At 42.6% G+C, this 26,817-nt stretch overlaps 1 protein-coding gene across 4 annotated transcripts in view; it reads left to right on the plus strand.

The window, feature by feature from the left end:
• Positions 1-26,817, plus strand: part of cacnb4a (calcium channel, voltage-dependent, beta 4a subunit) — a 281,947-nt gene that overhangs the window by 205,764 nt on the left and 49,366 nt on the right. For all 4 annotated transcript variants that reach the window (XM_078403347.1, XM_078403344.1, XM_078403345.1 and 1 more), the window contains 4 exons: positions 1,304-1,426; positions 9,466-9,602; positions 25,360-25,406; positions 26,201-26,220. In XM_078403347.1, the coding sequence (XP_078259473.1) occupies positions 1,304-1,426; positions 9,466-9,602; positions 25,360-25,406; positions 26,201-26,220 (327 nt within the window). The remainder of the gene's footprint in view (positions 1-1,303; positions 1,427-9,465; positions 9,603-25,359; positions 25,407-26,200; positions 26,221-26,817) is intronic.

A 26,817-nucleotide genomic window follows, 5' to 3' on the forward strand; every position in this document is an offset into this window, starting at 1 on the left:
ATATCCAAATTCTTCCGAGTGGCTGCCAGACCCGTGCTGAGTTACTCCAGCACTCTGTGTCCTTTTGTGTAAACCAACATCTGGAGTTCCTTGTTTCGCCACTTTAATCTTGGTAATTTACTTCCTTTTGTCTGCATGCATAATTAGGATGAAGCTCATAATTGCACATGTGAGCCTAGAAACGGTGAAGGTGGAAGTTTTAAGATCTGATACACAAATGTACATGCATTGAAGCGAATTGCTGAAATGAATTTCAGAAGCAAAGTACCACACACTAATGCAGCTGTAGCATTTGCAATAATGGCAATCAATATCCAGGAAATTCTATTACATTAATAATTTTGTGAGTATTGCCTATTTATTTTCATCCTCGCCCTGTGAATTTGAAGGAACGTGGGCTTCTGGAGAGTTTATTTCCTCAGGGCTTCCCATTCTGCGGGCGTTACTTCCATAAATGGGATTTCTGCTGAGCAACTGAAGCAGGAGAAGCCACTGAAAATTAATGCCCAGCTTTCTGTTGAAAGACTGAAGCGGCTAGGCTTGTATACACTGGAATTTAGAAGGATGAGAGGGGATCTTATCGAAACATATAAGATTATTAAGGGGTTGGACACGTTAGAGGCAGGAAACATGTTCCCAATGTTGGGGGAGTCCAGAACCAGGGGCCACAGTTTAAGAATAAGGGGTAGGCCATTTAGAACGGAGATGAGGAAAAATAATTTCAGTCAGAGAGTTGTGAATCTGTGGAATTCACTGTCTCAGAAGGCAGTGGAGGCCAAGTCTCTGAATGCATTCAAGAGAGAACTAGATAGAGCTCTTAAGGATAGCGGAGTCAGGGGGTATGGGGAGAAGGCAGGAACGGGGTACTGATTGAGAATGATCAGCCATGATCACATTGAATGGTGGTGCTGGCTCGAAGGGCCAAATGGCCTCCTCCTGCACCTATTGTCTATTGTCTATTTATAAAAAAGCATTCCTGTAGGTGTTGCACCCAGACAGTAGATAAATTGGGCCAGATCAACTAACCCGCCATTTACTGGGGTAAATCTTGGGACGTACCATTATTCCAGAAGGAAATTTGGCGGATCTGTGCAGCGGCTTGTTGACTGCTGAACCATCCGTCACCGACCTGAAGAAGCTAAACCTTCTCTCTGCTGCTGGGCAGTGGAATTCCCAGACATTTGTATTGATCAGCATCCTTCACCATTTGGCGATCCAGCTCCACCGAGAACCACTTTCAACTGACTTTAACATTGCAATGTACATGTAACCTAATAATCTCCTGGTGTATTTTATTATCCAGACTAAACCTGTTGCATTTGCGGTAAGAACAAATGTCACTTACTGTGGCGCACTGGATGAAGATGTACCAGTCCCAGGAACTGCCATCTCTTTTGATGCCAAAGACTTTCTACATATTAAAGAAGTAAGTCATCGAGCTTCACCATCGGGAAATGGATTCTTTCATCCCTTGGTTATTTAATCAACATTAATCACACATCATTCTCATTATCACTGATCAATATAAAATCCTGTGAAATCTTGGCTCATTTGAGTTTGGGCTCAATGCCTGAAAAATAATGTGTTTGTAATGTTGTTAGGCTTGAAACTATATCTGAACCAACATTGGTCAGGTTGTAAGAAGGGAGTCATCTCAGTCTAAGCCAACATCATGGACACATGAAAGCAGTGCTGTTCTTATTCTACCATGGACAGTACCAAACTTGAAATAACAGTTGTGAAAATAGATGGTGAGATAATATAAACAGAAAATGCTGGAAGTAAGCAGCATCCAATCTACAGAGAAGGTGCTGGGATGGAATGGACAACATCTGCGACAGGGTGGAGAGGAGGGTAAATGAGTGACTATGCTTCTGTGTCTACATTATGTATTATTAATTAGCAGGGACAATGGACAAGGGACTGGCCTGCTGAGCCACTCCAGCATTTTGTGTCTTCCTTCGATTTAAAACCAGCATCTGCAGTTCTTTCCGACAAAATGGACATCTTTATATTTCATGCAGCAGGACCTCCAGATTCACTTTTACAGCAACATTTTGTAATCCAATTCCTTTTAATTAAAATTCTTTTTTTTTTCTTCGTCCAAATTGGATAACTTCATATTTTCCTACGTTATACATCATCTACAAACTTGCCCACTCACTTAATCTGTCACTATCTTTTTGCAGGCTTTTTGAATTCTCCTCACAACTTGCTGCTCCTGTCATCTTTATATCTTCCGCATATTTGGTTTCAGTTCACGTGGTCCCTTCTTCCAAGCCTTTAATCAAGATTGTAAATTGTTGTGGGCCCAGCATTGATCCCTATGGTCCTCCACTGGTTACTGATTATCAATTGGAAAATTACCCATTTATCTGACTCCGTATTTTCTGCAAGTTGGTCAACCCCCTATCCATGGGCAACGTTTGTAGATGAAACATAGAAACATAGAAAATAGGTGCAGGAGTAGGCCATTCAGCCCTTCGAGCCTGCACCGCCATTCAATATGATCATGACTGATCATCCAACTCAGTATCCTGTACCTACCTTCTCTCCATACCCCCTGATCCCTTTAGCCACAAGGGCTACATCTAACTCCCTCTTAAATATAGCCAATGAACTGGCCTCAACTACCCTCTGTGGCAGAGAATTCCACAGATTCACCACTCTCTGTGTGAAAAAAAATGTTCTCGGTCCTAAAAGACTTCCCCCTTATCCTTAAACTGTGACCCCTTGTTCTGGACTTCCCCAACATCGGGAACAATCTTCCTGCATCTAGCCTGTCCAACCCCTTAAGAATTTTGTAAGTTTCTATAAGATCCCCCCTCAATCTTCTAAATTCCAGCGAGTACAAGCCGAGTCTATCCAGTCTTTCTTCATATGAAAGTCCTGCCATCCCAGGAATCAATCTGGTGAACCTTCTCGTGTACTCCCTCTATGGCAAAAATGTATTTCCTCAGATTAGGAGACCAAAACTGCACGCAATACTCCAGGTGTGGTATCCAATTTGGACGCAATAAGGAAAAGTTCATTTTAATTAAAAGGAATGGGATTACAAAATGTTGCTGTAAATGTGAATCTGGGGGTACTGCTACATGAAATATAAAGATGTCCATTGACCCTGCTAATTAGTAATACGTCATGCAGACAAAGGAGCGCAGATAGGGGATTGACCAATTTACAGAAAACACTGCATGCCTCAGTCACGTCACTCCTCAATCTCCTTTCCATCAGGGAAACCAGACCTTGCCCCTCTAATCTCCTGATAACTCAAGGCACTCTTATTTTGTGTAGTTACATTTAAAACGGCACCTTAACAAATACTTTCTAGAAATATAAATACATGAATGACTGTCTTATCAATATCTAACTGGCTTGCTCTTATCGCCTAAATAATGATTTCCCAAGAGTAATAGTGTCATAGAGTTGTACAATGTCATAATGTCATAGAGTTGTGTGGCATACAAAGCAGGCCCTTTGACCCATTGCATCTTTGCCAGCCATTGTGCCTGTCCATACTACTCACACTTGCCTGCATTAATTCAATGTCCCTCTATGCCATGACCATTCAGGTAGCTATCTAGATGCCTTTTGTATGTTATTAGACCAAGTGGACCCATTGGGCCCAAACCTCTCCTGCATTGATGCAGCACCCTCTCCTCCCCCTCCCACTCCCCCCCCATCTCCCTCCCCCCATCTTCCTCCCCTATCTCCCTTCCCCATCTCCCTCCCCCTCCCCCCTCCCTAGTCCCCCCTCTCCCCTCCCTCCCCCACCCCTCCCCCTTCCCTCCCCCTCCCCCTCCCCTCCGGCTCTCCTCCCCCTCCCCTTCCCCCTTCCACTCTCCCCCACTCCAACCCCCTCAACCCCCCTTATCCTCCCTCCTCCACCCTCCCTCCCCCTCCTTCCTCCCCCTCCCTCCCTCCTCCCCCCTCCTCCCCCTCCCTCTTCCTCTCCCTCCACCCCCCTCCCCCTCCCCCCCACTCAACCCCCCCAACCCCTCTTATCCTCCCTCCTCCCCCCTCCCTTCCCCCCTCTCCCTCCACCCCTCCCTCCCTCCTGTCTCCCTAGGAGATGGATTTAAACTTTAAAATGTGAATAACATTAAAAATATAACACCGATTTCAATGAAATTTATTCCATTAGCACCAAAGGGACGATGGTGAGTAAGGTGGGGCTAAAATTATCGTGCTATCGTGTACCATTTTGGCTGTAGTTCAGGAACAAACAAACAAACAAATAAGAGTTTTAGTATATAGATTACTGTTCCTGCTTCCACTGACCCTTTTGGTAGTGCATTCGAGATACCAACTACACTTTGTGTAAAAAATGTACCCCTCAGATATCCTTTAAACCTCTTCCCTCTCACCTTAAGCCTGTGCTTAGCATGACCTTAAGCCCATTGGGAAAACAGACCCTGCCTCTCTAATCTCTCCTGCTAACTCAAACCCTCCAATCCAGGTAATCTATTCTACCTCCTCTCCAGCTTAATCACATCCTACATCTAGTGTGGCAACCAGAACTGTACACCATACTTCATGTGACCAATCAATGTACCATAGTAACATGATATCCCAACTCTTATACATAGTGACTTGGGTCGAACTGCAAAGATCCTTGTAAGTATGCAAATGCTTTCCTCACCACCTTGTCTACTTGTGTTCATGTTGCCAGGGAACGATGTATTTCTACGTAAGGTTTCTTTCTACTGGTCCTCTGGTCCCTGCCATTCATTGTCTTTGTCTGTCCTGGTTTAACTTCCCAAAATGTACCACTCAGATGTTAGGCTAGTTGGTCTATGCTCTCTTGCTATCAGCCCCCCTTTATCTGCATCATGGATCTGCATAATGCCCTCTGGGCCCATATTCAGGATACAAGATATATTGGTAGAATAGAACCAAGGAATTCGCATTCTTTGCAGCACCTCTTTTAAAACCGTAGAATGTCGGCAATGAGATTTAGGGAATTTGTCATCTTTAAGAGACATTAGTTTGCCTAGCACTTATTTTCTAGTGAGAGATATTATTTTAAGTTCATCACTCACAACAACCCATAGGTTATCTATTAACATTGGGTTGTTTTTAGTGTCTTTTACCCTGAAGAATGATTAAAAATAATTATTTAAAATTCTGGCCCTTTTCTATTTCCCAATATCATTTCCACAGTCTTGTCCTCTAAAGGCCTATGTTTGTTTTCGCTACTCTGTTTTTATATACTCGTTGAAGGTCTTGCTGTCTTTCTGTTAATGTATCCTCATATCCCATCCTATCTCTCTTTTTATTTTTGTCTTTCTTTTCCAGTTTCAGAAGGTTTTCCAGTCCTCTGGCCCACAACTAACCTTTGCAATATTGATTGCTTTTTTTTTCAATATCATATTTAGCCATAGATGGTGCATCCTTTCTGCACAGCCTTTCTTTCTCGCTAGAATATACCTTTACTGAGATTTATGAAATATCTCCTCGAATGTCTGCCACTGCTGATTTACTGCCCTATTTGTTAATCTATTTTCTCAGTCCACGGTAACCAGGTCTGTCCTCGCGCAAGTGCAGCAGCCTTTATTGAAGTTTTTTACACAAGTTTCCACCTTGGTTTTACATCCTCAAACCGAATTTCAAATTTCTATTGTGTTATAATCACTTTTTCGCAGTGGACACTTTTCAATGGGATCAGTAGTTCTGTCCCATTGCACAATTCCAGAACATCGGGCCTGTTCCCTGGTTGGTTTCTCAACATATCGCTCTTCGAAACTATTCTTATTGCGCTCTTATTACACTCTGATGAACTGGCCCTCAAGGCCACACTTGTCTGTAACAATTTATAAAAACATTACAATTAAAATCTCCCAAAATTATTGCTGTACTTTTCACACAAGCTCACGTTATTTTTTGTTCCATACTCTTCTTACCTTATTATTTCTTCTGTCCACTGGAACTAAATTATATATCTTGAGCTCCAGAGCCAATATCATTCCTTGCCACTGCAGCGAGCTCATTATTTATTAACAAAGTTAACATATCTGCTTTTATTTTTTGTCTTTGCTTTCAAAATATCAAATACCCCTAGATATTGAGTTTACCGTCACTATCACCTTGCAATATTTCTGGAATGGTTAACGGATCATACCCATTTATTTCTGTTCATCATAAAGCTCATCAAGCCTACTTCGCCATTCAATCATGGCTGATCTTTCTCTCCCTCCTAACCCCATTCTCCTGCCTTCTCCCTCACAACTCTGATACCTGTACTCATCAATCTGTGTCTCTAGAGCTGCTGCCCACAGTGCCAGAGACTCAGATTTGATTCTTAGCTTGGGTGCTGTCTGTGTGGAGTTTGCACATTCTCCCTGTGACTGCGTGGGTTTCATCCAGATGCTCCGGTTTCCTTCCACATCCCAAAGTTGTTCAGGTTTGCAGGTTAATTAGACTCTGTCAAATTACCCCCTAATGTTTTGGGAGTGGGTGCAGAAGTGGGGTAACATAGAACTCGTGAGAACGGGCGATCGATGGCCAGCATTGACTCAATAGGCTGAAGGGCTTGTTTCCGTGCTGTACCTCTGAACTAAACTAATCATCTACCTTATAATGACTGCTGCATGCCTTCAGATAAAGTGAATTATAATTTTTCTTGAGTCTGACTCTGTGTGCTCGTGCGCCATGATGTTCGTGCATTCTTCCCCTTTCTAACATAGACTTGCTATAGTTATTCCTGTTGTTGCCCTGCACCATTCTTTCGCTTTGTAATCCTAAATACCCATTCACCTAAGCCATACCTTTTATTTCCCGGAAAAATAAATAGACACAAAGTGCTGGAGTACTTCAGCGGATCAGGCAGCATCCCTGGAGAACACGGTTAGTTGTTGTTTCGGGTCGGGACCCTTCGTCAGACTGATCACTGACTGAAGAAGGGTCCCGATCTGAAACGTCGCCTATCCATGTTCTCCAGGGATGCTGCCTGACCGGCTGAGTTACTCCAACGCATTGTCTTTTTTTTTGGTAAACCAGCACCTGCAGTTCCTTGTTTCTACCTTTTAATTCCAGCTGAGCTTTTCTGCCTGCTGATTTCATCTTCAATTCCCACCCCCCTGGCAAAAAAATTCAAACCCACTCCCAACAGCACTACCTCCTCCAGCCCACCCCATGAAGATATTGCTCTGTTCCTCCTGAGGTGCAACCTGTTAATTTAATCCTTCAAGGATTAAATGTCATTTGAACAAAATATTCTTTTACCACAAGTTAACAGCTATAATCTCAGTCTCTCCCCTTGCATGAGGATTAATAGCATGTGGAATAACTTTCAACTGCTGGTGAGTATAACTTTGAATTTATTTATTTGAAAGTAATGAGTGACTATTTTTATTGTCATATGTCCCAGACAGATCAATTAAATTCTTACTTGCAGCAGCACAACAGATTATGGAAACATAGTACTCTGTAAACAAAAAATAAACAAAAAAATAAATAAATATATATATATATATATATATATATATAAATTGTTTATGTGTGTTACATGTGTGTGTATATACACACTTATAAATATATATATATATATATATATATATATATATATATATATATATATAGCACACACACACATATGCACATAAAAATAAATAATATTGCAAAAAGACAAAACCGCCAAGTATATGTAGTTCAGAGCTATTTGTTTGTCATGTTTAATAGCCTGATGGCAGTCGGGAAGAAGCTGTTCTTGAACCTCAGTCTTTCAACGGTCCATGTTATCACATAAGTATTGTCTGCAACTAGAAACAGACACAAGTACAATTTAGACAAAATAAACTGCAGATGCTGGTTTAAAAAATAAGACACCATGTGCTGGAATAACTCAGTGGGTCAGGCAGCATCTCTGAAGAACATGGACAGGTTTCTCCGGAGGTGAGTCTGACTCTGACCCACTCCAGCACTTTAAGTCTTTATTTATATGTACAATTTATATTCATAACAAGGTTGATTTAAGAACTTCACATCTTGCTGGGAGGATATCCTCTGGCAATGTGATACCAGAGATAAAACAACCTTATTATTTATGTTCATTTTCCACTTTGGCACCTCCATGTCTTCCAAACAGTTTGATATGGAAAACTTAATCAATCATTTACTTAATGGGGCCAAAGCTTTTCAAGCAAGGTGGCCCATGTGGTGAGGCATAATAACTCAAACTAATTGGAATTTTAATTTCTATTTCATTGCCTCTTGGCTGTTTTTAATCTTTTGATGTCCGTTGCTCCCCATAACCTCTGACACTCATCATTACTCATTTGTTCATTTACTTTCAAGTTAGTAGCAGATTTGGAAATGTTGCATTTGATCTCCTCAGCCAGATTACTGATTGTGGATAATTTGTGCCCTAAGTATTCATTCCTGCAGAATCACACTAGTAACTCATTACCAACCTGAAAAGAACTTTTTTATTCCTAGTCTTGATTTTTGATCCGTTAACTGGCTCTCGATACGTACTAGTAGATTATCTCCAATTCCATATGTGCCAAACTTGTGCATTGGACCATGTTTGAATTTTGTTAAAATCCAAATGCAGCATGCCCATTAGATCCTTGTTATTTGCTCTTCTGAACTCCAATAGGTTAATCAACCCAATTTCCTTGTTATAAATGCATCATCACTCACCCACCCATTCACTTATTTGTTTTAATTGGAGATCCAAGAAATTGCAGATGCTGGAGTCTTGAGCAAGACACAAAGTACTGGAGAAACTCAACGGGTCCCGCAGCGTCTGGGGAGGGAATGAGGGAATGGACAAACAATGTTTTGTGTTGGGACCCGTCTTCAGACTAGTATCCAGCATTTCCCCCAACTACTTTTGTCAGGCTTATATATTGGTACTGTCCTCCCTGCTCTACCCTTCCCCCCTCCTCCCCCCCCCCCACCCCCTTTTGTTAAACAGTTGGTTACATTTGGCATCATTCAATCTGTAGAAACTATTCTGAATCTATAGAATTTTGGAAGATATTAAAAAGCATCCATTATCTCAAATCCCACTTCTTACAAAATTCTGAGATGCAGCTCCATGGGATTTACCTGCTTACAGGCCCATTCACTATTCTGGTAGTTTATTTAAGAATACTAATTTCTTTTCTATCCTCATTTGCTCTAAACCCCGTGTTGTCCAATACCGATGTAGCCTTAATTTCTTCCACGTACATGTATTGCAAATCAACTCACCATTAGGTTATCCCGAGGCAGATTTTAAAATTAAGGAGCATTATCAAATGAATCACTTCTGCATCAGAAACTAAATTCACAAATTTAAGGCCGAGCATGTTTTAATTATGAGATGACTGTGTATATATTGCTTTCACTTTTCTTTTATTTGGCAAATGGGAAAACCTTTGGTCTTCATAAAGAGCAGAATCAAGGTGTAATAAATGTAATAGAAGTGGTAGTTATTAAACATTTAAAAATCTTAATGATTTTCATTTGCTTTAACAGAAGTTCAACAATGACTGGTGGATAGGACGACTGGTGAAAGAGGGCTGTGAAATTGGATTCATTCCAAGCCCCCTCAAACTCGAGAACATCCGATTGCAACGGGAACAGAAATCACGACAGGGACGTTTTTATAGTGGGTAAGGATCCCAAGTTTGCTTTGGGAATTATACGCGTCATTCCGATTTCAGAAACAATTCTAAGGGTGGTCTGCCGCTCTTGCTAAAACCAAGCGTGTAAACTTGTCGTGGAAGATTTCGTTTACGCACACATGATTGTTAACCATGAATGGCCAGTGCTAATACTGGTGGTGTTTTACATGGAACATATAAATGTACAGAAGATAGACACAAAAAGCTGGAGTCACTCAGCGGGGCAGGCAGCATCTCTGGACAGAAGGCATGGGTGATGTTTCGGGTCAAGACCCTTCTTCAGACCTGAAGACCCATGTCGATCCAAAAAGTCACCTATTCCTTCTCTCCAAAGATGCTGCTTGTCCCACCAAGTTACTCCAGATTTTTGTGTCTATCTTTGGTTTAAACCAGCGTCTGCAGTTCCTTCAGCACAGGAATAGGCCCATTGGCCTACAATGTCTGTGCCAAACATGTTGCCAAGCTAAACTAATCTCATCTGACTGCACATGATCCATATCTCTCCATTCCCCGCATATCACGTGCTCATCGAAATGTCAAACATTTGAAATTCACAAACCAGCAGTTTCTTTGGCCTGAGGCTGGATGTTTTGATTTGTTAGTATTCTGGGAGTATGAAGAAAGTAACCGATTTGAGGAATTGAGGAATTTGGGGACAAACTGAATACAGATCCTGCAATTCCTCAGCAAGATATTATATTTACCCTCCACAATATTAAGTGGTTTTGACATTATCATTAAAAAATTATTTTATGCAGTTGGCTCTACTGTGTTTAACCTTCAATTCTTTTCAATCACATATTTAATTTGTATTTAAATAAGTGTATAATTCAGTGCTGTAATGTCACATGCAAGGATCTTATAACTTGGAAAAAAACAGACAAGAGAAACTGCCGATGCTGGAATCTTGAGCAAAACACAAGGTGCCAGAGGAACTCAGTGGGATCGGAAAGGACAGGCGACTTTTCCTGTCGGGACCCTTCTTCAGCCTGGCGATATTTCGGGTTGGGACCCTTCTTCAGACTGAAGATGGCGGCGCTGCCCTAGCAGCTGCGGCTTACCTGCAGTCCATTTGTCTTTGTGTTTTTGTTGTTTTTGTTGTCTTAATTGTAGTTGTGATGTGGTGTTTTTGTGTTGTGTACTATGTGTGGGTGTGGGGGGGGAGGGGGGGAACTGTAACATTGTAAATATGTATCCCTTCCGAACGGAGACCCGACCTTTGTTTTCTGGGCCGTGTCTCCGTTCCTGCTGCGGCCTACCATCGGCCCAACTCCTGGAGCTGGCGGCCTCCAGGGCTCTGGTTCGCAGAGCCCGCGGACCAGACTCACCATCACCGGAGCCGGCCGTTCTCGGAGGCTGCGGGAGCGGCTGCGACTCGCCTTAGGCTCGGGCCGCGTGGATGCCGACATCGGGAGCTCCGGCAGCGGCAGCGTGTTCGCCCGCCCCGGATTGCGGGGCTTGGGTCGGCCCGCCGCGGATATTTCACCGTCCGGCGCGGCCTGAAATAGGCCACGGAATTTTCTCTGCTCGGCGGGGGCTTCAATGTCGGGAGCCCCGACCGCCCCGACTTGCAGCGGGGCTTGGGTCGGCCCGTTGCGGACATTTCACCGTCCGGCGCAGCCTGGAACATGGCAACGACAACAGCCTGACCGCAGGAGAAGACGGCAGGGGAAGAGAAAAAGACATTCTGGCCTTCCATCACAGTGAGGAGGGGACTGGAGGAGACTCACTGTGATGGATGTTTCTTTTTGGGGGGTTTTGTGTTGGTTGGGGTTGTGTAATTTGCTTATTTTATTGCTCTTATTGTTGGACTGTGGGTGACGAAATGTCGTCCAAAAAACTTGTTTTTTGGATGACAAATAAAGATATCTTGAATCTTGAATCTTGAATCTCTTGAATCTATAGAAAGAGGCCATTTGGCTCAACAGGTCCATAAAGTCCAAAATTAATGCTACTTTCTAGCTCTTGATCCAGAATCCTGTAAATTGCTGCTCTTCGAATACAAACCCAGGTAATTTTAAATATAGTGAGCCGTTCTCCCTCCATCAGGCAAGGAAATTCAGAACCCATCTCTCTCTCCTGGTTGATTTTTGCTTCCTTGTTCCTACTCAGACACATTATAATTAATTTAAATCAGCATCTCTGGCGTTTTGAACGCTCAGCTAGGGAAATAGATCTTTCCTATTTACTCTGTCTCAGCCCCTCGTTTTCATAAAAGTCAATTAAAGCTCCCCTCAGCCTCCAATGATCTAAAGAAAACAATCCTAGCCCATTTAAAACTATAAATTGGGCCAGTGATTGAGCCCTATTCATCAATACTTATTTAAACTCTGAGGCGAGGTGCTGCCAGCAAAATTATTCTTCCAAAAAAAAAAACACAGTATGGATTAGGGCCAAATAGCCTGTGAAGCAAATGTACTATGATTCTTTGAACCAATGGTGTTGTATTCAGCATTTATCATAGTGAGTTGTGTTGACTCTTTTGTGTTACTGCTTGTGGCTACTGTGGGTGTTTTATGCAATTGTCAAATTCCAACATTGCATTGAAATGAGATTTTTTTTTTTGGTCGCCAAAGTCCCAAAGGATGTCATTAGCTGGGAAATAGAACACTTTTCCATTTTCAGTACTGATTATATTTTCATTTTTGCTTCCTCATGTCTCCTCAGAAACTTAATAAAATGATGCACACACTAACCTTCCTCTATTCTATTCCAAATGATGTATCCTAACTTTATCCCGTGACAGAACTAAGGTCAACCTTCAGACGACTCATGGCTGTTCAATTTTCTTTCCTCTTTTACCTTTTTCTAGAGATGGGCTTTACTCTTTGAGGCAGTCCTCTTACCTCTGACATAGAGTGCAGTGAGTTCAAGACTCACTCTGGAGGCTTGTTCACATAATCTCCAGTATGCAGGAGGTATAGGGGTGATCTTATTGAGCTGTATAAAATCATGAGTGGAATAGATCGGGTAGATGCACAGAGTCGCTTGCTCAGAGTAGGAGAATCGAGGACCAGTGGGCATTGGTTTAAGGTGAAGGGGAACAAATTGAATAGGAATCAGAGAGGTAACTTTTTCGCACAAAGGGTGGTGGGTGTATGGAACAAGTTGCCAGAGGAGGTAGTTGAGGCAGAGACCATCCCAACATTTAAGAAACAGTTAGACAGGTACATTGATAGGACAGGTTTGGAAGGATATAGAGCAAACTTGGGCAGGTGGGACTAGTGTAGCTGGGATATTTTGCCCAGTGTGGGCAAGTTGGGCCAAAGGGCCTGTTTCCACACTGTAGCATTCTATGACTCTATGACTATGGCAATTAAAAGGAACTGATGATGTTAGTTTTTCCAAATATAGACACAAAACACTGGAGCAATTCAGTGGGTCAGGTAGCATCTCTGGAGAAAATGGATGAACGATGTTTTGGGTTGGAACCCTTCTTCAGATAGAACTGCTTGGGTTGCACTAGGGACTCTAGGCTTTGTTTTACTTTTGCACTATATTGTTTTTCTATATTTATTGAACTTCTTTGTTTATTACATTATCTAGAGAGTACTGTGTTTAGAAACCTGTTATGCTGCTGTTGCAAGAAAGAATTTACTTGTTCTGTTTCGGGACATATAACAATAAAATACAAAAGGACACAAAGTGCTGGTGTAACTCAGTGGGTCAGGGAGCATCTCTGGAGAACAAGGATAGGTAATGTTTCGGGTCGGGCCCCTTCATGCTCTCTGATCTGCTGAGTTACTCCAGCACTTTGTGTCCTTTTGTGTAAACCAGCATCTGCAGTTCCTTGTGTAGGAAGGAACTGCAGGTGCTGGATACACCGAAGATAGACACAAAATGCTGGAGTACTTCAGCATCTCTCAGAACAGGCAGCATCTCTGGATAGAAGGAATGGGTGACTTTTCTGGTCGAGACCATTCCTTCTATCCAGAGACGCTGCCTGTCCCACTGAGTTACGCTAACATTGTGTGTCCATCTGCAGTTCCTTGTTTTGACATTTTGACAATGTAATACTTTTGACTCTTGAGTCAATTGTGAAGCAGGCTTGACGGAACAGCTTGCCTTTTACTGCCAGTGTACTTTACATGTTCGTATGTACTCAGACAAAGTGATGCAAATCTCAACGTTTAATAAATGACAAAATAAGGCACTGTGACTGCTTTATCTGCCTGGCTGAGTCAGAGGAAGCAGTTTTGAATGAAAAGTAATCAATGCCCCTTTTACTCTGCTGTGTCAAATCATGCATGGAGTGGAACAATTCACTCACAGGATGTGAATGAAGAGGATTGCAAACATTTCTTTCACATGCCTCCTTCCCACCCCACGTCTAGAAAATTGCTTGCTTCTTTGGGCAGTTGAAGATATCAAGTTACCGCAGCAGCCAAGTTACAGTCTGAAGAAGGTTCGGTTCTTGACCCGAAACGTCACCCATTCCTTCTCTCCAGAGATGCTGCCTGTCCCGCTGAGTTACTTCAGCTTTTTGTGTCTATCTTTGGTTGAAACCAGCATCTGTATTTCCTTCTTTCACATTCTGTCTTTTGAGGGCATGCTATTGAGTGCGTGCAGCGTAGGTTTACTAGGTTAATTCCCGGAATGGCGGGACTGTCATATGTTGAAAGACTGGAGCGACTAGGCTTGTATACACTGGAGTTTAGAAGGATGAGAGGGGATCTTATCGAAACGTATAAGATTATTAAGGGGTTGGACACATTAGAGGCAGGAAACATGTTCCCAATGTTGGGGGAGTCCAGAACCAGGGGCCACAGTTTAAGAATAAGGGGTAGGCCATTTAGAACAGAGATGAGGAAAAACGTTTTCAGTCAGAGAGTTGTGAATCTGTGGAATTCTCTGCCTCAGAGGGCAGTGGAGGCCAATTCTCTGAATACATTCAAGAGAGAGCTAGATAGAGCTCTTAAGGATAGCGGAGTCAGGGGGTATGGGGAGAAAGCAGGAATGGGGTACTGATTGAGAATGATCAGCCATGATCACATTGAATGGCGGTGCTGGCTCGAAGGGCCGAATGGCCTACTCCTGCACCTATTGTCTATTGTCTATTGACTCATTGATTATATAGTGGTGCTGACTTTCGATATTTGCACAAATTATTGAACAGCTTCTGAAACTCATTTATTGGTGCCGCACATTAGCGCTGCTGGTGGAACTGCTGCCTCACAGACCCAGAGACCTGGGTTCAATTCTTCCCTCGGGTGCTGTCCGTGTGGAGTTTGCACGTTCTCCCCGTGACCACGTAGGTTTCCTCCGGGTGCTCCGGTTTTCTCCCATGTCCCAGAGTCATGCAGGTTTGTAGGTTGATTGGCCTCTGTAAATTGCCCCTAATGTATAGGGAATGAGCAAGTGGGATAACATAGAACTTGAATGAACGGGTGATTGATGGTCAGCATGGACTCGGTGGGCCGAAGGACCTGTTTCCATGCTGTATCTCTAAACTAAACATATTCATATCCTTGAGAGTCAGGCACACAATGTTTACTAAATGCCAGCAAGGTATCATCACTTGTTGACTCTTCCCATTTTTCTGAGAGCCCAGTTATTGATACCAAACTTTTTAATGAGATTTTCAAGCTTGGCTGGGATATGCTTGTCCCAAAGCAGTCTTGTTTACAACAGCCCAAGCATTACTAGGATTACACACACAATAAATTGGCCTTTCAACAACATCAAACACGTGAAATCACTATTAATAGTAATAATGAAGAAAAAACTTGCATTTACACGGCACCTTTCATGACTGTAGGATGTCACAAAGTTCTTTACTCCAATGAAGTACTTTTGAGATGTTGTCACTGAGGGAACATAAAATTTGATTCATTGGTTCTATTTGTGACTGACAGGATGACTCTGCTAGGAACTGGCACAAAATCAAAGGGCCAAATGGCCTCCTTATGGGTTTGAAGGAAATATCAGTATTATTGCCATCATCATAGTGGTGACAGTATTATCAGTCCAAATATGTGGCATTTCACTAACGAGAGCTGTCAGAACTGATAAAAGAAAACAGTTTGAGAATGCAATTGGCACATCTCCTGTTATCTTTGTACCTCAACCCTCAAGCAGTCCTAAATCTTAACTCTTGGATGGAATTGAATTGAATACTCTATTGTCACATGTGACAAGTCACAGTGAAATTCTTTGCTTGCATTACCCAAGGTATGCAAATCATTGCCACGTAAAGGGCGCTGACAAAGTTACATAGTATCCCCCGCCAGGTGCACCCTTGTTCTCCCCTCCTTCCCCTCCCCCCCCTCCCCCCCCCCTCCCCCCCTTCACTGCGGTTCCCCATGCCGGGCCCTTCTTTGTTCACCCCATCACTAAGCCTCTGAACTCCCTTAAAGCTAGCTCCCACAAAGACCCGAGAGATGATGCATTCCAATCAATAAAGAATGCGCTGCCTTTGAAATAAATCTCCAATATCCGAGGCAAGCTGAATAAATCAAATTTGATCCATTTCACTAGCAGGTGACAGGCCTTATTAAAGACAACCTTTAACCTATTTTAAAAAAAAATCTATAACTCACATATCTCAAGCTTCCTTGCGACTTTCTTCATATCTTTCTTGTATTTTTCTTCGTTTAGTTTAGTTTAGTTTATTGTCACATATAACCATATAATATAAACCATATAACAATTACAGCACGGAAACAGGCCCGTTCGGCCCTACCAGTCCACGCCGACCACTTTCTCTGACCTAGTCTCATCTACCTGCTCTCAGACCATAACCCTCCAATCCCCTCCCATCCATATACCTGTCAATTTACTCTTAAATAATAAAATCGAGCCTGCCTCCACCACTTCCACCGGAAGCTCATTCCACACAGCCACCACCCTCTGAGTAAAGAAGTTTACCGAGGTACAATGAAAAGCTTTTTTGTTGCGTGCTAACCATAACTTTCCTTTCCCTCTACCTATTGTACCTGAGTTGGGCTTGATTGTATTCAAGTATGTATTATTTGATTTGATTGAATAGTGTGCAAAACAAAACTATTCACTATACTTGGGTGCATGTGACAATAATAAGAAACCTAAACTTAAACGTATACGTACAATTCAACTGCACTAAACAATAATTGGGTAAGATTGCGTATTGTTAAGTGAAGATTGAAAAGTCAGGAGTGTGTTATTGTCATATGTCCCAGATAGAACAATTATATTCTTAATGGCGGCGCTGCCATAGCAGCTGCGGCTTACCTGCGGTCCATTTGTCTTTGTGTTTTTGTTGTTTTTTTGTCTTAATTGTAGTTGTGATGTGGTGTTTTTGTGTTTGTGTACTATGTGTGTATGTGGGGGGGAGGGGGGGAACTGTAAAATTGTAAATATGTGTCCCTTCCGAACGGAGACCCGACCTTTGTTTTCTGGGTGTTGTCTCCGTTCCTGCTGCGGCCCAACCATCGGCCCAACTCCTGGAGCTGGCGGCCTCCAGGGCTCCGGTTCGCAGGGCCCGCGGACCGGACTTACCATCACCGGAGCCGGCCGTCTTCGGAGGCTGCGGGAGCGGCTGCGACTCGCCTTAGGCTCGGGCCGCGTGGATGCCGACATCGGGAGCTCCGGCAGCGGCAGCGTGTTCGCCCACCCCGGATCACGGGGCTTGGGTCGCGGACATTTCACCGTCCGGTGCGGCATAAAATAGGCCGCGGGATGTTTCTCTGCTGGGCGGGGGCTTCAATGTCGGGAGCCACGACCGCCCCGACGTGCAGCAACAGCGGCAGCAGCAGCGTGTTCGCCCGCCCCGGATCGGACTTATCATCGGCGGAGCCGACCGTCTTCGGAGGCTGCGGGAGCGGCTGCGACTCGCCTTGGGCCGGCCCGCTGCGGACCGTCCGGCGCGGCCTGCAACCACAACAGCCTGACTGCGGGAGAGGACGGCAGGAGAAGGGAAAAGACATTGTGGCCTTCCATCACAGTGAGGAGAGGACTGGAGGAGACTCACTGTGATGGATGTTTTCTTGATGGATGTTTCTTTTGTGTGTTTTGGGGGTTGTGTAATTTTAATGCCTATTTTGATGCTTTTGTTGTTGGATTGTGGGTGACTGAATTTCGTCCAATTTGGATGACAATAAAGCTATCTTGAATCTTGACTTGCAGCAGTACAACAGAATATGTAAACATAGGACACTGTAAACAATATAATAAATGAGAGAGAAAAAAAAGTGCAGTGTATGTATATATACCCATACTCACAAATACACATATATATATAGATCATAACTCAGCAGGTCAGGCAGCATCTCAGGAGAGAAGGAATGGGTGACGTTTTGGGTCGAGACCCTTCTTCAGACTCAGTCTCGACCCGAAACGTCGCCCATTCCTTCTCTCCTGAGATGCTGCCTGATCTGCTGAGTTACTCCAGCATTTTGTGAATAAATACCTTCGATTTGTACCAGCATCTGCAGTTATTGTCTTATATAGATCATATATATATATATACACATACACACAAAAAAAACCCGATAATAGTGCAATAATAACAATAATAGTCCATGTAGTTCAGAGCTTATTTGAGGTTGTAGTGTTTAATAGCTGAATGGCTGTTAGATTCTGATAAAGTTTACTTGTTTCATTCATGAGCGAAAAAAAGGCAACGGGTCTTTTTTGATCACTAAGAGGCACAGTGACAGTGAACAGAGGGTTCAATTTGGGAAGGTACAAGATATGAGTGAGACCACGTTTGATTGTGTTTAGTTTTGGTCATCCTGTTAAAGGAAGGATGTTGTTAAGATGGAAAGAGTGTGGAGAAGATTTATGAGGTTATTGCCAGGACTTGAGGTCCTGAGCCATAGGGAGAGGTTGAGCAGGCTAGGACTTAGACAATAGACAATAGGTGCAGGAGGAGGCCATTCGGCCCTTCGAGCCAGCACCGCCATTCAATGTGATCATGGCTGATCATTCTCAATCAGTACCCCGTTCCTGCCTTCTCCCCATACCCCCTGACTCCGCTATCCTTAAGAGCTCTATCCAGCTCTCTCTTGAATGCATTCAGAGAACTGGCCTCCACTGCCTTCTGAGGCAGAGAATTCCACAGATTCACAACTCTTTGACTTTATTTCTTGGAGTGCAGGAGGATGAGAGGTGATCTTCTGGAGGTGTGTAAGATCATGAGGTGAATAGATAGGGTAAATGCACAGTCATTTACCCAGAGTAGGGGAATCAAGAACCAGAGGACATAGGTTTAAGGTGAGGGGGGAAATATTTAATAGGGATCTGAGGCGCAACGTTTTTACACAAAGGGTAGTGTGGGTATATGGTACGAGCTGCCAGAGGACGCAATTGAGGCAGGTACTATCACAACGTTTAAAAGACATTTGGACAGGTACATGGATACGATAGGTTGAGAAGGATATGGGTCAAACGTGAGATTAGTGTAGGTGGGGCTTGTTGGTCGGTGTGGGCAATGCTGTATAGTCAACGCTCCATGAACTCTATGAGAAAAAAATCCATGATTACCTGCTTTTCACAAGGCTCTGATAAAGATTCCTTTGAGAAAACAATTGCATGTGGGCTTGTATACAAAAACAGGGATGTAATGCTGAGGCTCTACAAGGTGCTGTTAAGGCCACATTTGGAATATTGTGAGCAATTTTGGGCACCATATCTGAGGAAGGATGTGCTGGCTCTGGAGAGGGTCCAGGGGAGGTTTACAAGTATGATCCCAGGAGTGAGTAGGTTAACCTATGATGAGCGTTTGTCGGCACTGAGCCTGTTATCGCTGGAGTTTAGAAGAATGAGGGGGAACCTCAATGAAACATACAGAATAGTGAAAGGCTTGAATAAAGTGGATGTGGAGAGGATGTTTCCACTAGTGGGAGAGTCTTGGACTAGAGGTCATAGCCTCAGAATTAAAGGGCATTCTTTTAGGAAGGAGATAAGGAGAAATTTCTTTAGTCAGTGGGTGGTGAGTCTGTGGAATTCTTTGCCACAGAAGGCTGTGGAGGCCATCAGTGGATATTTTTAGGTGGTGATATATGGATTCTTGATTAGTACAGGTGTCAGAGGTTATGGGGAGAAAGCAGGAGAATGGGGTTAGGAGGGAGAAATAGATCAAAACTGCATGATTGAATGGCGGAGTAGACTTGATGGGCCGAATGACCTAATTTTACTCCTATCATTTATGACCTTATGAAAATATCTAAATTTGTGTACTCACATAAGTGTAATTTGTACTCTTGCTGAAGACTTCCATCTCTATTTTGACATTCGTGATCAATGATTTCCTGCAATATGTTTCTGTGGGGTTGCCTCACAGCTCAGTCATATCCCAAAGCTTTGTCAATTTTGGTGCTGCTGCCTTGGGAGCGGAGTAGAACACAGCCTCAATCGATTTCCCATCCCATTGACATGGAAAGAATATCACATCGGCACACCATTGCAGTTTTAATAATTTGCTAAGAGTCACAAACACAGAAGTGTGATAAAGGTATGAAGATGGGACAGAAGTACTGAAGGATCAAAATAATTTTTATTCTTTTTTCTCCAAATAAAAAGGAACATTGGCAGCCTATTGCGCCTACATTATGGAATCTAATATCCCAGCTATTTCTGAGAGTCCAATTCATGTATTGTGCCTGACTTTGAAGATGTATAAATTAATTGTATTTTCATGCAAGGCAATGTAACTGAATTACAACCACTGAGGTGAATTAATTTTTGCAATGTGGGTGGATTTTTTTTTAAACACTGTGTCAACCATCTCCATAAACCTGCAAAACCAAGATGTGTTTAGGGGAAGGAGTACCTGTGAGAGCCAATTTATTCACACAGGCTTCCAGAAAAGGGTAAATAGCTCTCCTATTCTTCTGCAAACCCAATGAGTCAATAGTCAATTTATTTGTCACATACACATAAATGTGAGGTGAAATGAAATATTACCCACAGTTCAACAATAAGACCAATAAAAATAAGCAATAAAAATATGCAATAACACATACAACCATAAACCAACACCAAACAAAAGAAACATCCATCACAGTGAGTCTCCTCCAATCACCTCCTCACTGTGATGGAAGGCCAGAATGTATTTTTCTCTTCCCCTGCCGTCTTCTCCCGCGGTCAGGCTGTTGGAGTTGCCATATCGGGGCGTTCGGGACTCCCGACATTGAAGCGCTGCGCCGGACGGTGAAAGGTCCGCGGTGGGCCGACTCAAGCCCCGCGATTCGGGGCGGGCGAAGACGCTGCCGCTGCCAGAGCTCCCGATGTCGGCCCCCACCCAGGGGCCTGCGGGCTTCCGACGTCCACGCGGCCCGCGCCGAAGCCTCCGGAGACGAGTCGCAGCCGCTCCCGCAGCATCCGAAGGCAGCCAGCGCCGCAGCCCGTGAGTCCGGGCCGCGGGCTCTGCGAACCAGAGCCCGGGTGGTCCCAGCTGGAGGCCGCCAGCTCCAGGTGTATGGCCGGTGGTAGGCCGTAGCGGGAACGGAGACACGACCCAGAAACAAAGGTCGGATCTCCGTTCGGGAGAGACAATTTTACAGTTCCCACCCCCACCCCCACCCCCCACCCCCCACATAACACACAACCACAAACACTACATCATATCTAAACTACAATTAAGATAAAAACAACAAAAAACACAAAAGACAAACGGACTGCAGGCAAGCCGCAGCTGCGAGGGCAACTGAGTGCCTCAAACAGGGGCACAGCTGACACCAAATGACACCCTTTTTTTTTCTTCAAGCATTGCATGCAATCAAAGAAGCAGAATTGCTCAGATGAAGAATTGCATGAAGAAAAGAAGGAAATAGACTCTGATAAGTTGATTTGAAACCAATCCTCTTAAAATATATTACTATTGGGGAGGTTTAGCTGATTCCTGAACTCTAAGTAACAATAACATCATTAAAACTTGCAGGAAAAATTGTAAGTCTGAAGAAGGTTCAAAGACCGAAAATGTCACCTATGCAGATCCTCCAGGGATACTGCCTGACTCGTTGAGTTACTCTGGCACTTTGTGTCTTTTTTTTTTGTAACCCAGCATCTGCAGTTCCTTGTTTCTACTCTCTAAGAAATTGTGTTCTCTTCCTAACTGCAAAAAAACCCAGTGTGGTTAATATTTGCTCTCAGTTAACTGCATTAGGCTTGTGATATTATGCACACCAAACTACATGGAACCAAATTTCAAAAATGGGTTTTACGCAGATATTTTATTATATCTGAAGAAGGGTCCCAAGTTAAAATATTGCCTATTCATGTTCTGCTGAGTTACTGAAGCAATTTATATATTTTTGTAAACCAGCATCTGCAGTTCCATCTCTCTTTATCATATCACATGTTTACTGCATTTAAGACAGGATGAATTGCAACTCTTTTGTTTTATATTTTCCAAAATCTCGATCATTTATGCCATATAATAGCAGTTACGGTTTCAACTCTTCTTTTAAAATCTGGTTCCATTAATTTCAAATTTTTAGGCAAATGAGTTATTTCAGTTTTTATCCTGATAGTTTAGTTTAGAGATACAACATGGAAACACACCCTTTGGCCCACAGGGTCCACGTCGATCAGGGATTCCCGCACACTTACACTATCCCTGCACACAATTTAGGGATAATTTACAATTTTACCAAGACAATTAACCTACAAACCTGTACATCTTTGGTGTACAAAACCTGAACTGATCTTCAGATTTAGATTTAGATTTAGAGATACAGCGCGGAAACAGGCCCTTCGGCCCACCGAGTCCGCGCCGCCCAGCGATCCCCGCACATTAACACTATCCTACACACACTAGGGACAATTTTTTTACATTTACCCAGTCAATTAACCTACATACCTGTACGTCTTTGGAGTGTGGGAGGAAACCGAAGATCTCGGAGAAAACCCACGCAGGTCATGGGGAGAATGTACAAACTCCGTACAGACGGCGCCCGTAGTCAGGATCGAACCTGAGTCTCCGGCGCTGCATTCGCTGTAAGGCAGCAACTCTACCGCTGCACCACCGTGCCGCCCTTCAGAAGTGTGCATGAATGCTGAGAGAGACATGTATTGCCTATCCAACATTTCCAGAGAAGGTGGCTTCTTGAACTGCTGACACATTGAATGGTGCAGCAAATAGCTAGCTCGACAGATTAGAGTGCAAATTAGAGTCATCAATTGCTGTACGAGTTGCCCAGACAAGTAAAGATAGGATTATTTCCCATAAAAGAATGGTTTTTACAATAACTTAATAACTTCATGGTTATTTCTGCTGATTTAGTTTCTTCCTGATGAACTGCATCTGATCAACACGGTCAGGAAGATGTTCTTGCAGCTCCAGGCAGTTTCAGTGAATTACTGCTTTGCAATCCGCTTTAGGCTCTGTTTTTCTTAATGGTTCTTCCTCAGTTGGTTAGCCCCAGCGAGGTCCAGGCTCAGCTGCAGAGTCATTGTTTATGTTAAAAAAGCTGAAAAAAAACAAGGATAAACTTTACTTTATTTCCATCACTTTATTTCCATGTCATATTTAAGATTGTTACCTAATGCCATGTCAATAGCAGTGAATATAATCAAAGACCTTTCTCACTCAGCCATTCCTTCTTCTCCCCATTAGATAGGAGGTAAGAAGCTTGAAGGTGTGCACCACCAGACTCAGGAACAGCTTCTTCCTGCTGTTATCAGTCTTCTGAACAGGTTTCTGTGCATCTACCGTATCTGCTATTCCAGGCGTGACTAAACGCAGGCTCGGCGATCGTTTTACTGAAAACCTCCGCTCAGTCTCCCTAAACCTACCTGATCTTCCGGCTGCTAAACACTTTAACTCCCCCTCTAATTCCCATACTGGCCTTTCTGTACTGGGCCTCCTCCATTTTCAGAGTGAGGCCCAGCGCAAATTGGAAGAACAGCACCTCATATTTTGCTTGGGCACCTTACCCCCAGCAGTATAAATATTGACTTCTCAAAGTTCAAGTAACACTTGCTTTCCCTCTCTCTGAATCCTTCCCCCTACCTAGTTCTCCGACCAGTCTGAATGTCCCACCCGATTAAATTTGATCTCTGTATGCTTCGTTGTCAACCTCTCCTAGCTAATAATGATCTATTCTACATTTTCATTGAACTGCATCCTCTTTGACGTCTCATGTTCACACCATACACTTGCTTATCTCTGTATCGCCCTCTCCCCTGACTCTCAGTCTGAGGAAGGGTCTCAACCTGAAACGTCGCCCATTCCTCTATCCAGAGATGCTGCCTGTCCCACTGAGTTACTCCAGCATTTTGTGTCTATCTTCTGTGATTTAAAATGTGCTGTTCATCTTGTGAAAATCTATTCAAATCTACAATAAATTCGCAAATAGTGGAGTAGAAATTTGTCTTGTTCACTTCCAGTAAACATGCAGAAAAAGTGGTGGCTATGTGAGTTTTGCACTTTCAACATCTTTACATTGGCTTTAACAGAAATTTGAGAAGTTGAGCTCATTTTATAGGTGGTATAAACTGTATAAACTGTGCATATAAATTGACAAAAGATCAGTTTCTATCGCAATGTCTTCACAACATGAATGACAGAAGCATATGGGAGAAAGATACATTTAACATCATCAAACTGACATCTAATGAGTCTCTTTGGAGTTGAAATTTATCTTAGGTTGTCAGAGCTAAACTCATTTATCAGCCAATGGTTCTGCTAACTTATACACATTTGATTCCATTGATTTCAGTGGAAAAATTTAAAGAACTTTGAAGCTGCTCTTATTCTGATGATAACTCAATAATCCAATCTTCGGATTGGAGGTCATTAGCTCTAATTAGATAGGTTGAGTTTAGAGATACAGTGTGGAAACAGGCCTATTGGTCCACCAAGGCCATGCTGACCATTGATCACCCGCACACTAGTTCTATATTATCCCAGTCTCGCATTATGGTCAATTTACAGAAGCCAATTAACCTACAAACCTGCACATCTTTGTAAAAGAAAATAGGTGCAGGAGGAGGCCATTTGGCCCTTTGAGCCAGCACCGCATGTAGGAGGAAACCAGAGCATCCGGAGAAAACCCATGCGGTCACAGAGAGAACGTACAAACTCTGTACACACTGCACCTATAGATAGGATCGAACCCTGGTTTCTGGTGCTGTAGGGCAGCAACTCTACCACTGCACCACTGTGCTGGATTGTTTTCTTTGTAATGCTAGAGGTTGAGGGGAGAGTTGATAGTGTATATAAAATTATGAGAGGCATAAATAGGATAGACTATCAGAACCTTTAACATTTTCCAGGATGGAAATGTTAAAGAGCAGAGAGTTAAATTGAAAGGGTCAAAGTTCAAAGGAAATGAGGAGGGCAAAGCTTTTTTACACAGAGGGTGGTGTGTACCAGAAACACACTGCCGGGGATGGTGGTAGAGTCAGATTCAATAGTGGCAGTTAAGAGGATTTTGGATAGGTATATGCATATGTACGGAAAGGCAAGATATGGATCACATTTAGGCAGAAGAGATAGTTTAATTTGGCATCATGTTTAGCACAGACGTCACGAGCCAAAGGGCCTGTTCCTGTGCGCTATTGGTCGATAGTGTTGGAGCTTTCGTGATGTCAATCCTATTATTTTTCCTGGTATTTTGACATGTACAGCCGTGAAAAAATGGAAAAAATCTACACTTGACATAGTAGGCAGATGAGATTAGTTTATCTTGGCATAGTCTTCAGCACAGTCGTAGTGGGCCGAGGGACTTGTTTTGGTGCTGTACTCTTCTTTATTGTGTGTCTAATAGTATTTAATGTTACCGAGTCTTCCATTAATAATTATTTAATATTTTGTTATTAGGAAGTCCAGTGGAAACTCTTCTTCCAGCCTCGGTGATATGGTATCTGGTACGTGGCGTCCTCCCCCCTCCCCTTCTGCAGGTGAATTTGTTCTTGCTATTTAATTGAACCTGGAGTATTCGACTTGCAATTGCTCAACTGATTTTAACTTTGTCTGCATTATACCTGATCACTTTGCATTGCACAACAAAGTAAGTAGCTCATCAAGGAGTTCAGAAAGTGTGATGAACCATGAGAGTGCGGCTCAAATAGTTTATCAGTGGTTTCTGAATTCAAATTCTCTACAACAATGCAGTCTTTTTACAGAATTATGGATACCTAGTGTACTGAATGTGTTCAAATACAACTGAGGCTAAAGTTAATGCTGAGCCGATCGGATTCAAACGCTGTAAAATTCACGGACATTCAAATGGTAGCAATTTAAAGTGGAAATACATGGAAGAAAAGGCGCTCAGCACATCTGGAAAGAGAAACAGTTAATGTTTTAGGTCAATGACCTTTCACCAGATGAAGATTTCTGATGAATGGTCTTTGACATGAAAAGTTAACGGTTTTACTGCATCTCCCATTTTGTTAATGTATTATTGCGTCTGTGTTATGTTTCCATCTTTGTATTTGTTGAGAAGATATAGTATATATCATCATTAATTATAAGATCTGTAAACAATCTGGACATTACTTTCACAATTTAATTATCAATTGATATTATAAGTCGTTTATAATTATGGAGATTTTTTAACAGATATTTCTTTTTGAATACCTGAGATTTGAAACGGAATTTATTTACAAAGATATCCAGGACTATAGCATCTGTTCTTAAAAATGTCCCTTTTCCCTTGCAGCAAAGCAGAAGCAAAAAGTGGTGAGTTTGTATTTCATCCTTGTTGTTAAAATGATTATAAACATAATTAGTGGTCCTTCTTCAGTCATTCTTAAACTGTCACCAGCAGTCAGATTGTATGAAAAATAATGAAATAGATGGTGAATCTATTGGTGATGTTTATTGTACAGTATTGAGTTGTAAACCCATTAGATAAAGAGGGTGATTGGGTGTATTGTTGACCCTTTGAACAAAGGAAACTATATGTTTTCCTTGCCATGTATCTTATGGATGAGCAGGATGGTCTCTCTGTAATCATACATGATTACAGAGCATCTTGAACATCTTGCGATCCCAATGGTCAGAGAGTTTTACAGTTTGTCTGCATTTTGACAAATATCATTTTCACAGAGTCTGGAATATTCAATTTGTTCAGCATCTTAAAATCTCAACAATAGGTTAACGGTCATAATTCATGTGTAAGAAATTAAAAATAGGTGTCAAGGACGATAGGTTTTCTTTGAGATTGCTTAATGATATTAATGACTCCCACTTGGCAAGTTTTAAGTGAATTTCTAGTACAAGTCTGATTTTGTGGTTACTTTTGATTGCTTGTGTGGAATCTTGTTTGTTAAAGGC

Source organism: Rhinoraja longicauda, chromosome 8, assembly GCF_053455715.1.
Source record: "Rhinoraja longicauda isolate Sanriku21f chromosome 8, sRhiLon1.1, whole genome shotgun sequence".
Taxonomy (NCBI): Eukaryota; Metazoa; Chordata; class Chondrichthyes; order Rajiformes; family Arhynchobatidae; genus Rhinoraja; species Rhinoraja longicauda.